Below are 14,517 nucleotides of genomic sequence, written 5' to 3' on the forward strand. Positions count from 1 at the left end.
GCTGTCCATCACTATCACTTCCTGCCTTTAGTCTCGAATGTGTGGAGGTTTTCCTGTCCATGTACAGGACAGGTAAGGACAGTCTTCGCCCCACACCAGGAGGAACATCATCTGCAGCTGGAAGGACATAAACCTGGAAGCCTTAAAATGGTGAGTATTTGGGAAATTAAGCGAAAAATAATCATGAATAGTAAAATTAGGAAATTATACAAGAAAGTTTTAACAAGGGGAAAGAACCTCAGAATACTTGATACAGTAACATAAAGCTAATAGTCACTGGTAATGAGTGACACCTTAAAATCAGTGAGTTCTACCAGCTCATCAGTACTCCTGTAGGAACATGACATAAACATTCATACGGTAGTTTCAAGAGAAGATTAAGCGACTACAAACAAAATGGCATTTTAACAATGCCAACTAATCTTTCTGCCCTCAGATCTCATAATCTCACCGTCATTGGGTAAGGTCCCACACCGTAATGTCAAGCCCAGGAGGCAGAGAGAAAAAGGGGTGAAGCAATGGGAAAGAATGAATATGGTAGAGATTTAAGAGAAAGAGAGAAAGGAAGAGAAAAGGGAGACACAGAGATCAAGAAAACCTGGACTCGCCAATAACAGTGCCCTTGTCCCTCTAAGCGTAATATTTGATCATCATGGGGCAACTTCAAAATCTAACAAGAGGTGAAGTACACACTACAGGCCTGGGATTGTCACCAGGGATTCTGGTCATTTGTCTTGAATCAAATTAACCGTGGCTAAAAACGACATCAGCTTTTGAGATGTATATACAGTTAAATTCCCTTTTTTCAGCCACAGAAGAGGTTCCTCCAAGAGTGGTGGCCCTTCACTATTCTGGGTTTTGAACTCAATTTAGTTTCTTTCATAAAATATCTCACAGGTGCAATTTTAATTCCTTATGTTTTGCAACAAACAAAAAAAGATAAAATTAATGTTACAGGAAAGATCAGGAAATGCGGCTCATTTGTGCAAGTAGCTAATTGTCAAAATCAAATATCTATTTCATTTCAAAATTCATGATCTTTCATGAAGCAGTAATTGAGAAACCGACAAAGGTGGGATGTTGATGGGCAGCGGTGACTGGATGGACGGAAGCAATTGGGATTGCAAGAACCAATTTTGACAACTATTTCTGCTAAGAGAGATGTCACAGTACACAAGGAGATGAAATGACTGCAGCGTGAGATGTAAAACCTTTAATGATAGTTTGTTCCCAGTTTAAAATAGGAAGGCATGGAAACGCTCACAGCTAAATAGAGAGCAAGTGCATCAGCCTGTGAATAACTTAGAGGAACCTGATCTCAACCTGGGAGCAGCCAGCTTCAACCAACTCTACCTTTTGCCAGATGTCTTCGAAGGTTTCTACACCCTCACTGACTTTCTTCAGACAGCGGTCAATTTCCCCTGCAGGACAGCAAATTGAAGGGGTTAATAGTTCTCTTGAATTACAGAGTTCACTTGTGAGTTAGTGATGGCCAATTATTTTCAATTAACTTTAAAACCGATGGGGAAACATCGCCAATTAAATCCTATTTGGATAAACCAGGTGCACACAGCAACATTATCAGCGGGCCCTTACTCTTTTTAAAATATATATTTTTATTCAAGTTTTATAATTTTTACAGATAACGCAACAAACTTTCAAAATACAAACTGGTACAGTCCAGAACAATTATTTCTGCAAACATAAGAGAAAGAAGGATAATCTCAAAACAATGGTCCTTAAGAACTGGTGCCTCAAAGTGCACAACTGGTCAAATGGAGGTGGGGTTCTTTCTAACCCAGTCCCTTATGAACCTAAGACAAGAGGCTGATTGGTACATTTTAATATTCGGCACCCCCCAATCCCCCCTTAGAACCAGGAAGCTGCAACTTGGCCAACTTCAAACAAGGCTTCTTTTTATTCCATATGAATGATCTGATCACTCCATTGATCTCTTTTAAGACCTTGGCAGGCAATAATATTTGCAACATTTGTAAAGCATACAGAAACCTAAGCAACACATTCATCTTAATCAATGCAATCCTACCCAGCCACGATATCTGCAAGAAGGACCAACGTGTCAGGTCCCACCTAATAGACGCAATCAACTGAGGAAAATGGTCCCATACAGTTGCTTAAAGAAAGGGGTATTTGCAACATCCAGATATGTAAATTCCGAAGGGGACCACCTGAATGGAAGTTAGCAAAGGGGGGGAACGGATCTACCTTTCAACCTGAGGCATAGCCTCAGGATTGGTAAAATTAATCTTGTAACTGGAGAAAATGCTAAATCTATCTATCACATCAATAATAGCAGGAACCAAGATGTCTGGCTTCAATACAAACAGCAACACATTGTCAATGTAAAGCGCGATCTTATTCTGCTCTGCTCTCCTTTCCCCCCCCCACCCCTCCTCCCCCCCACCCCCTCCCCCCCACCCCCTCCCCCCTCCTCCCCCCACCCCCCCCCACCACCTCCCCCCCTCCTCCCCCCACCCCCTACACACCCCTCCTCCCCTCCCCCCCTCCCCCCCACCCCCTCCCCCCACCCCTCCACCCCCTCCTCCCCCCTCCTCCCCTCCCCCCCACCCCTCCCTCCCCCACCCCCCCCCCCACCACCCCTCCTTCCCCCCCCCCTCCATCCCTCCACCCCTCCCCTCCTCCCCCCTCCGCCCCTCCTCCCCCCCTTCCACCTCCCTCCTCCTCCCCCCCTCCACCCCTCCCCCCTCCACCCCTCCCTGCCGTACCTGGTTGGAGCTCCCTAACAGCCACAGTCACCCCCCTTTAGAGACGGGAGCATTTCGGACCAACCGTTGACCCTCTGAGACTGCAGCAAGATTGTGGGGAGAAAATAATCGCTCCATACATGTCAGCATAAAAATCTCGAAATGCCTATTCATGTGTGCAGCTTTAATTAATCTATTACCCCTGGAATCACACACAGAGGGTCAGCCCTAGAATCACCCCTCTTCTTAGTCAAGGAGTATAGTAAATACTTGGCTTGTTCCCAAACTCTTACAATTTTTACTTTACAAACTTCCTGCTGGGTCAGCAAGGAATCAAGCTGCATTAATCTCCCTCAACAACTGCTGGTCGGGTTCCTCCCGTACTCCTCTTTGCTTCAGCCAACATAACTTCCAACCAGCGCTGACTTCCCAGCACTCTGCACCATTCGTTAATTGTATAGGAAATACCCAACCCTTTAGCAGAAACCGTACAAATCTCCCCAAAATGGAGGGGGTCACATCAGAAAGGGAGTTTACTGAGTAAAAAAAGCTCAAACACCTTCTTAAAATACACAGTGACGGGTTTATCCTTGAACAAGGATGTGTCCGAAATGCCTTGACTTAGATCATGAGCGGGAGGCCTTCGACTAAACTCTTGAGGAAACGGTCAGAGATCACAATGCTACCTGTAGAGCAGGAGGATACCAAATGTAGGATTGCTCAAAGTATGAAGAAATAGTCAATTCAAGTACAACACTGATGAGGAGCCATGAAGAATGTGAATTCTTTATCTCGAGGATGTCATGTTCTCCACATGTCCTAAGTACCCCACCTCCTCACAAACTGTCACCAACGACGTTGCCTGACGGGTGAAGGGATTTCAGGCTACTGGGAGCTTATCCACCGAGGGGTTTAAGTGACAATTAAAGTCCCACCCACAAAAGAATTAGCTGAAGCCAACTCCGCATGAAGACTTTGGTAACACACTCTGGGGAGTGATTTGGTGGGCCATAAGCATTCATTATCAAAACAGATTCTCCACATACAAGACCCGTAACAATCACGTATCTACCCACCTCCCCTTACTGTTCACACAATTCTCCACCTTGATTGATCAGAATTGCGACTGCACTACTACCTGTCGAGAACGGGGCGAAGAAAAGCCGGCCTCACCTGGTCCCGCTTTAAGTGCTTGTTGTCATTCAGATCAGTCTCATGTAACAAGGTTATATCCACTTTCTCCTTTTTAACGAAGGACAGGATCTTTTTCCTTTGATAGGATGATGAATTCCCCACACATTCCAGGAGCATAGTTTTAAATTAGCTACAGCCATTGCACTTTACAAAGGCCAAGGCACTAGTCAGATTATCTAAAGATTTCCCTGAGTTGTTGGATATGCTGGGTCGAGAACCCGTTGAGGATCAGGTCGCCATATTGAGAAGACAGCTCCGCCCCCCGTGGCACCGAACGCTCCCTTTTATTGCCAGGTTTTTGGATTCTTCAACATTTTTTCTCCAATATTCATCCAAAAATCTTCTCGGGACGTACTATGGAGCATTAACTCCTGGATTAGGCAAGCATGTGCCGCGCAAACAGGATAAAAGAAGGATTAAAAAATGAGTAGCGCTAGCACCCATGGAAGAGCTACTATTCCCACGCCCATGTCACCTGACCCCCCTCCCCCACTCATTTTAATTAAGGATGTAGATGTAGAAGATGGACTTTATTAATAATAATAATAATAATCGCTTATTGTCACAAGTAGACTTCAATGAAGTTACTGTGAAAAGCCCCTAGTCGCCACATTCCAGCGCCTGTTCGGGGAGGCTGGTACGGGAACTGAACCCGCGCTGCTGGCCTTGTTTGCATTACAAGCCAGCTGTTTAGCCCACTGTGCTAACACAGCCCCTAAGCCTTTCTGGAGGTTTTTTTTTAACAAACAATTTTATTGAGGTATTTTTGGCATTGCAAACAATTACAGATAACAGAAATATGCAAATATCAATATAAAACCAATACTTCAATCAAACCATACTGCACATGCCCGCTCCTCTCACATAGACACTACCCGCCTATTTATCCCTCCTACTCTACTCTAATCTCCCCCCCCCCCCCCCCCCTGACATTCACTCTCCCGCGAAGAGGTCGATGAATGGTTGCCACCTTCGGGCGAACCCCAGTACAGATCCCCTCAAGGCAAACTTAATTTTTTCCATACCCAGAAAACTTGACATGTCCGAAAGCCATAGTTCGGTCTTCGGGGGTTTTGAGTCGCTCCATGACAGCAGTATCCGCCGCCGGGCTATTAGGGAAGCAAAGGCCAGAACATCTGCCTCTTTCTCCCCCTGGACTCCCTGGTCTTCCGAAACCCTGAAAATTGCCACCCCTGGACTAATCACCACCCTTGTTTTCAGCACCTGGGACATGACCCCCGCAAATCCCTCCCAGTACCACCTAAGCTTAGGACATGCCCAAAACATGTGAACGTGGTTCGCTGGTCCTCCCGCGCATCTAGCGCACTTGCCCTGTACCCCAAAGAATTTGCTCATCCGAGCTACCGTCATGTGGGCCCGGTGAACGACCTTAAATTGAATCAGGCCGAGCCTGGCACATGTTGCGGTTGAGTTTACCCTACTTAGGGCTTCCACCCACAGCCCGTCCTCCATCTCCCCGCCAGCCTTTCTGGAGGTTTATAGGCACATAGTCCAGCGCACCCCCAGGCAATGTGCTAGAATATCAGATATCACTCTTGCACACAAAATGCCTCTCTTTATTGGGACCCTGTACTTTCCTCACAGCTCCCTTCTCTCAAATCCCTCACATTCCCATTTAGTCCCTGCTCAGAGTCCCTGCACCCTCCCCCCGTCCCCTCAGAATCCCACACCCCCTCTCAGACTGCAATGTCCATATTTGAGAATCAGGATTTGGTGTCCGGGGTACTTTTCCTCATATTGTATAGCGTGTATTTGCAGAGAGAGATCCATACACCTGGTAAACACAGGAGATTACCGCTGAGGCTTTCAACCCTGAATAAAAACCAGGCAGCACATTAGCTACAGGTTTCGTTGGAGTACAGTATATCCCACTGGTAAAAAAAACGCCACATCACTGACTAGTAACAAATGTGGAATTTGTAATCTAGGTGTGCAAATATTAAGACATTGTCTGCTATTAAGAATCAGCGTTGGTATTTCTTAAAACCAGTGTAAATTTATTTGTCAATTACTGCTGCTGGTTCTTTAATTAAAGGGAGCTGGTGAATGGGCTGGGGAAGGGCTGCAAATGGATCACATGCAGCAAGAATTCCAGGGGGATTACATTGTGGGATCAAGGAACAGACACACAGCAATTATCTTCTAACACAGTGTTCTTCAAAGTCGCGGGCGGGTGTCGGGAGGGTCGCGGAGCCGTCCTTCACGGCGCTCCCGATCGCGCAAATCCTCGCGCAGCAGCCGGCTTTTTATAACAGCGGCCTTTAAAATGGCCACGAACATGTAAAAAGAATTTGGCCGCATTGCGCATGCGCGCACGATCATCAGCGTGCATGCGAAGTGCGGCCGCTATTTTTTTAAACGGTCGCAGCTTTTTGTTTTACAAGTTCGGGATTTTTAAATTCATTTTATTCATTTAATTTTTATTTTTTTCATTTATTTTATTCATTTTTTTTTTACAAGTTCGGGGGGGTTGTATTTGATAACATTTTACAGGAAAAAAATGCAGATGGAGACTCCATACTTTCCGACACCGGAAAGCTTCACCTTCATCCAACAGGTTCCATTGGAGGAGCGAGTACGAGGGCCAAAGGGACCCAAAACCATTTCCTCCATTTTTATCAGCAGCAAACAAGGTAAGAGAAAATGGTGGATCGCTCAGGTCGGCCGGCGTGGGTCGCGAAGGTTGGCCAGCGTGGGTCGCGAAGGTCGGCCGGGTTGGGTCCCGATGGTCGGCCGGGTTGGGTCCCGAAGATTGGCCGATTGGTAAAAATGGGTCCCCGGAAAAAAAGTTTGAAGAACAGTGTTCTAACACTGCCTGCGCTTTCTAAAGCTGGAGAGTGAACTAATTAGGATGTGTGAAGGTCCCAGACCAAATCAGAGAGCAATAAACTGCCCCATTCTTCAACCAATTCAGCAACCACTTATCACAGCTTCTGCACAGTCGGATATGCAAGCATCACACATCAAATTTCAGATCAGGAAGACAGAAACCAGAACGACTACACCGAGAATGTTACCCTCCCCCCCACCATTTAACAAAACAAAACCTTAACCCGCAGACTGATCCCTTACCTTGTAATTTCCTTTTATCAGCCATGACTGAACGACCAGTCAGTGCCTTAAAACCATGCTCCAGTGCGCTGTAACACAGAAATAATTTGTAGTCAGTGACTTTAGAGAATATCGGCAAAAATAAGCATCAGTATTAAATACAAATGAACATATTGTAACACAGATAATACAGCCCAACACACTGTATTAGACAGCAAATCTTTCAGACTGTAATATAGACACCACAGCTCGACAAACTGGAACGCAAACACAGTCAACACACTAACACAGACACGATCTGATACTCTGTAACACAGACATTACAGCCCCACACACTAACACAAACACAACCCAAAATACTGCAATACAGGTATTGCAGCCTGGCCCACTGTAACACTGGCACAGCCTGACTCATGTAACACAGACAGCCCAATTCGCTGTAACACAGATATTACAGCCTGGCACACTGTAACACAGGCATTACAGCCTGATACACTGCAACACAGACACAGCGCGACTCGCTAGAATAGACAATACAAACTGACACACGGTAACAGACAATACAGGCTGACACCCCTGTACTATATACATTACAGCCCCATGCCGTGTAATACAGATGTTACAGCCTCACACCCAGTAATACAGATGTTACAGCCCCACACCATGTAACACAGACACAACCCAACATACTGCAACACAAACATAGCTTAACATATTACACAATCTGACACTAAAATGAATATTACTGCCCGACACACTGCAACAGAGGCATTACAGCCCGACACACTGTAACACAGGCATTACAGCCCGGCACACTGTAACACTGGCACAGCCTGACTCATGTAACACAGACAGCCCAATTCGCTGTAACACAGATATTACAGCCTGGCACACTGTAACACAGGCATTACAGCCTGATACACTGCAACACAGACACAGCGCGACTCGCTAGAATAGACAATACAAACTGACACACGGTAACAGACAATACAGACTGACACCCCTGTACTATATACATTACAGCCCCATGCCCTGTAATACAGATGTTACAGCCTCACACCCAGTAATACAGATGTTACAGCCCCACACCATGTAACACAGACACAACCCAACATACTGCAACACAAACATAGCTTAACATATTACACAATCTGACACTAAAATGAATATTACTGCCCGACACACTGCAACAGAGGCATTACAGCCCGACACACTGTAACACAGGCATTACAGCCCGGCACACTGTAACACAAGCATTACAGCCCGACACACGGTAACACAGGCATTACAGCCTGACACACTGGAACACAGGCATTACAGCCCGGCACACTGTAACACAAGCATTACAGCCCGACACACGGTAACACAGGCATTACAGCCTGACACACTGTAACACAAGCATTACAGCCCGGCACACTGTAACACAAGCATTACAGCCCGACACACGGTAACACAGGCATTACAGCCCGACACACTGTAACACACACATTACAGTCTGACATACTGTAACACAGGCAATAATAATAATCTTTATTGTCACAAGAAGGCTTACATTAACACTGCAATGAAGTTACTGTGAAAAGCCCCTAGTTGCCACACTCCGGCGCCTGTTCGGGTACACAGAGGGAGAATTCAGAATGTCCAAATTACCTAACAGCACTTCTTTTGGGACTTGTGGGAGGAAACCGGAGCACCCGGAGGAAACCCACGCAGACACGGGGAGAACGTGCAGACTCCGCACAGACAGTGACCCAAGCCAGAAATCGAACCTGGGACCTTGGCGCTGTGAAGCCATAGTGCTAACCACTATGCTACCGTGCTGCCTGACATACTGTAGCACAGGCATTACAGCCGGAAGCACTAAACCAGACATTACAGCCTGAAATACTAACCCAGACGTTACAGCCTGACCCACTGTAACACAGGCATTACAGTCCGTCTCACTGTAACATACGCATTACAGCCCGACACACTGCAACACAGGTATTACAGCCTTAACCACTAACCCAGACATTACAGCCTGACACACTGTAATACAGGTATTGCAGCCTGACACACTATAATATGAACATTAGAGCCCTACACACTGTAACACAGACATTACATCCCAATACACTGTAACATGAACATTACAGCCCCACACACTGTAACACAGATAATGCAGTCTGACATACTGCAACACAGACAATGCAGCCTGACACACTGTAACACAGACAATGCAGTCTGACACACTGTAACACAGATAATGCAGTCTGACACACTGTAACACAATGCAGTCTGACACACTGTAACACAGACAATGCAGTCTGACACACTGTAACACAGACAATGCAGCCTGCCACACTGTAACACAGACAATGCAGTCTGACACATTGTAACACAGACAATGCAGTCTTGACACACTGTAACACAGACAATGCAGTCTGACACACTGTAACACAGACAATGCAGCCTGACACACTGTAACACAATGCAGTCTGACACACTGTAACACAGACAATGCAGTCTGACATACTGCAACACAGACAATGCAGCCTGCCACACTGTAACACAGACAATGCAGTCTGACACACTGTAACACAGACAATGCAGTCTGACATACTGCAACACAGACAATGCAGCCTGCCACACTGTAACACAGACAATGCAGTCTGACACATTGTAACACAGACAATGCAGTCTTGACACACTGTAACACAGACAATGCAGCCTGACACACTGTAACACAGACAATGCAGTCTGACACACTGTAACACAGACAATGCAGTCTGACACACTGTAACACAGACAATGCAGTCTGACACACTGTAACACAGACAATGCAGTCTGACACACTGTAACACAGACAATGCAGTCTGACACACTGTAACACAGACAATGCAGTCTGACACACTGTAACACAGACAATGCAGCCTGACACACTGTAACACAGACAATGCAGCCTGACACACTGTAACACAGACAATGCAGTCTGACACACTGTAACACAGACAATGCAGCCTGACACACTGTAACACAGACAATGCAGCCTGACACACTGTAACACAATGCAGCCTGACACACTGTAACACAGACAATGCAGCCTGACACACTGTAACACAGACAATGCAGCCCGACACACTGTAACACAGACAATGCAGTCTGACACACTGTAACACAGACAATGCAGCCTGCCACACTGTAACACAATGCAGCCTGACACACTGTAACACAGACAATGCAGCCTGCCACACTGTAACACAGACAATGCAGCCTGACACACTGTAACACAGACAATGCAGTCTGACACACTGTAACACAGACAATGCAGCCTGACACACTGTAACACAATGCAGTCTGACACACTGTAACACAGACAATGCAGCCTGACACACTGTAACACAATGCAGTCTGACACACTGTAACACAGACAATGCAGCCTGACACACTGTAACACAGACAATGCAGCCTGCCACACTGTAACACAGACAATGCAGTCTGACACACTGTAACACAGACAATGCAGTCTGACACACTGTAACACAGACAATGCAGCCTGACACACTGTAACACAATGCAGTCTGACACACTGTAACACAGGCAATGCAGTCTGACACACTGTAACACAGGCAATGCAGCCTGACACACTGTAACACAATGCAGTCTGACACACTGTAACACAGGCAATGCAGCCTGACACACTGTAACACAATGCAGTCTGACACACTGTAACACAGACAATGCAGCCTGACACACTGTAACACAGACAATGCAGCCTGACACACTGTAACACAATGCAGTCTGACACACTGTAACACAGACAATGCAGTCTGACACACTGTAACACAGACAATGCAGTCTGACACACTGTAACACAGACAATGCAGCCTGACACACTGTAACACAGACAATGCAGCCTGACACACTGTAACACAATGCAGTCTGACACACTGTAACACAGACAATGCAGCCTGCCACACTGTAACTGAGACAATGCAGCCTGACACACTGTAACACAGACAATGCAGTCTGACACAATGTAACACAGACAATGCAGCCTGACACACTGTAACACAATGCAGTCTGACACACTGTAACACAGACAATGCAGTCTGACACACTGTAACACAGACAATGCAGTCTGACACACTGTAACACAGACAATGCAGCCTGACACACTGTAACACAGACAATGCAGTCTGACACACTGTAACACAGACAATGCAGTCTGACACACTGTAACACAATGCAGTCTGACACACTGTAACACAGACAATGCAGTCTGACACACTGTAACACAGACAATGCAGCCTGACACACTGTAACACAATGCAGTCTGACACACTGTAACACAGACAATGCAGTCTGACACACTGTAACACAGACAATGCAGTCTGACACACTGTAACACAGACAATGCAGCCTGACACACTGTAACACAGACAATGCAGCCTGACACACTGTAACACAGACAATGCAGTCTGACACACTGTAACACAGGCAATGCAGCCTGACACACTGTAACACAGACAATGCAGCCTGACACACTGTAACACAGGCAATGCAGCCTGACACACTGTAACACAGACAATGCAGTCTGACACACTGTAACACAGACAATGCAGCCTGACACACTGTAACACAGACAATGCAGCCTGACACACTGTAACACAGACAATGCAGTCTGACACACTGTAACACAGGCAATGCAGCCTGACACACTGTAACACAGACAATGCAGCCTGCCACACTGTAACACAGACAATGCAGTCTGACACACTGTAACACAGACAATGCAGTCTGACACACTGTAACACAGACAATGCAGTCTGACACACTGTAACACAGACAATGCAGTCTGACACACTGTAACACAGACAATGCAGTCTGACACACTGTAACACAGACAATGCAGTCTGACACACTGTAACACAATGCAGCCTGACACACTGTAACACAGACAATGCAGTCTGACACACTGTAACACAGGCAATGCAGCCTGACACACTGTAACACAATGCAGTCTGACACACTGTAACACAGGCAATGCAGTCTGACACACTGTAACACAGGCAATGCAGCCTGACACACTGTAACACAATGCAGTCTGACACACTGTAACACAGGCAATGCAGCCTGACACACTGTAACACAATGCAGTCTGACACACTGTAACACAGACAATGCAGTCTGACACACTGTAACACAGGCAATGCAGCCCGACACACTGTAACACAGACAATGCAGTCTGACACACTGTAACACAGACAATGCAGTCTGACACACTGTAACACAGGCAATGCAGTCTGACACACTGTAACACAGACAATGCAGTCTGACACACTGTAACACAGACAATGCAGCCCGACACACTGTAACACAATGCAGTCTGACACACTGTAACACAGACAATGCAGCCTGACACACTGTAACACAATGCAGTCTGACACACTGTAACACAGACAATGCAGCCTGACACACTGTAACACAGACAATGCAGCCTGACACACTGTAACACAGACAATGCAGTCTGACACACTGTAACACAGGCAATGCAGTCTGACACACTGTAACACAGACAATGCAGTCTGACACACTGTAACACAGACAATGCAGCCTGACACACTGTAACACAGACAATGCAGCCCGACACACTGTAACACAGACAATGCAGTCTGACACACTGTAACACAGACAATGCAGTCTGACACACTGTAACACAGACAATGCAGTCTGACACACTGTAACACAATGCAGTCTGACACACTGTAACACAGACAATGCAGTCTGACACACTGTAACACAGACAATGCAGCCTGACACACTGTAACACAGACAATGCAGCCTGACACACTGTAACACAGACAATGCAGTCTGACACACTGTAACACAGACAATGCAGCCTGACACACTGTAACACAGACAATGCAGCCCGACACACTGTAACACAGACAATGCAGCCTGACACACTGTAACACAATGCAGTCTGACACACTGTAACACAGACAATGCAGTCTGACACACTGTAACACAGACAATGCAGCCTGACACACTGTAACACAGACAATGCAGCCCGACACACTGTAACACAGACAATGCAGCCCGACACACTGTAACACAGACAATGCAGCCCGACACACTGTAACACAGACAATGCAGTCTGACACACTGTAACACAGACAATGCAGTCTGACACACTGTAACACAGACAATGCAGCCTGACACACTGTAACACAGACAATGCAGTCTGACACACTGTAACACAGACAATGCAGTCTGACACACTGTAACACAGACAATGCAGCCTGACACACTGTAACACAGACAATGCAGTCTGACACACTGTAACACAGACAATGCAGCCTGACACACTGTAACACAGACAATGCAGTCTGACACACTGTAACACAGACAATGCAGCCTGACACACTGTAACACAGACAATGCAGCCTGACACACTGTAACACAGACAATGCAGCCCGACACACTGTAACACAGACAATGCAGCCTGACACACTGTAACACAGACAATGCAGTCTGACACACTGTAACACAGACAATGCAGCCCGACACACTGTAACACAGACAATGCAGTCTGACACACTGTAACACAATGCAGTCTGACACACTGTAACACAGACAATGCAGCCCGACACACTGTAACACAGACAATGCAGCCTGACACACTGTAACACAGACAATGCAGTCTGACACACTGTAACACAATGCAGCCCGACACACTGTAACACAGACAATGCAGCCCGACACACTGTAACACAATGCAGTCTGACACACTGTAACACAATGCAGTCTGACACACTGTAACACAGACAATGCAGCCTGACACACTGTAACACAATGCAGTCTGACACACTGTAACACAGACAATGCAGCCCGACACACTGTAACACAGACAATGCAGCCTGACACACTGTAACACAGACAATGCAGCCTGACACACTGTAACACAATGCAGTCTGACACACTGTAACACAGACAATGCAGCCTGACACACTGTAACACAGACAATGCAGCCTGACACACTGTAACACAGACAATGCAGTCTGACACACTGTAACACAATGCAGCCCGACACACTGTAACACAGACAATGCAGCCTGACACACTGTAACACAGACAATGCAGTCTGACACACTGTAACACAATGCAGTCTGACACACTGTAACACAGACAATGCAGTCTGACACACTGTAACACAGACAATGCAGCCTGACACACTGTAACACAGACAATGCAGCCTGACACACTGTAACACAGACAATGCAGCCTGACACACTGTAACACAGACAATGCAGCCTGACACACTGTAACACAGACAATGCAGCCTGACACACTGTAACACAGACAATGCAGCCTGACACACTGTAACACAGACAATGCAGCCTGACACACTGTAACACAATGCAGTCTGACACACTGTAACACAGACAATGCAGTCTGACACACTGTAACACAGACAATGCAGCCTGACACACTGTAACACAGACAATGCAGCCTGACACACTGTAACACAGACAATGCAGCC

General features: G+C 46.4%; 1 protein-coding gene across 8 annotated transcripts in view; it reads right to left on the reverse strand.

The window, feature by feature from the left end:
• The window catches only part of LOC140404086 (CCR4-NOT transcription complex subunit 3-like), a 155,736-nt gene that overhangs the window by 67,805 nt on the left and 73,414 nt on the right, over window positions 1–14,517 (reverse strand). For all 8 annotated transcript variants that reach the window (XM_072492478.1, XM_072492477.1, XM_072492476.1 and 5 more), the window contains 2 exons: window positions 7,014–7,081; window positions 1,354–1,421 (listed from right to left, as the gene is read on the reverse strand). In XM_072492478.1, the coding sequence (XP_072348579.1) occupies window positions 1,354–1,421; window positions 7,014–7,038 (93 nt within the window). In that variant the 5' untranslated portion in view covers window positions 7,039–7,081. The remainder of the gene's footprint in view (window positions 1–1,353; window positions 1,422–7,013; window positions 7,082–14,517) is intronic.

This window comes from Scyliorhinus torazame, chromosome 29 (genome assembly GCF_047496885.1).
Source record: "Scyliorhinus torazame isolate Kashiwa2021f chromosome 29, sScyTor2.1, whole genome shotgun sequence".
Classification (NCBI taxonomy): Eukaryota; Metazoa; Chordata; class Chondrichthyes; order Carcharhiniformes; family Scyliorhinidae; genus Scyliorhinus; species Scyliorhinus torazame.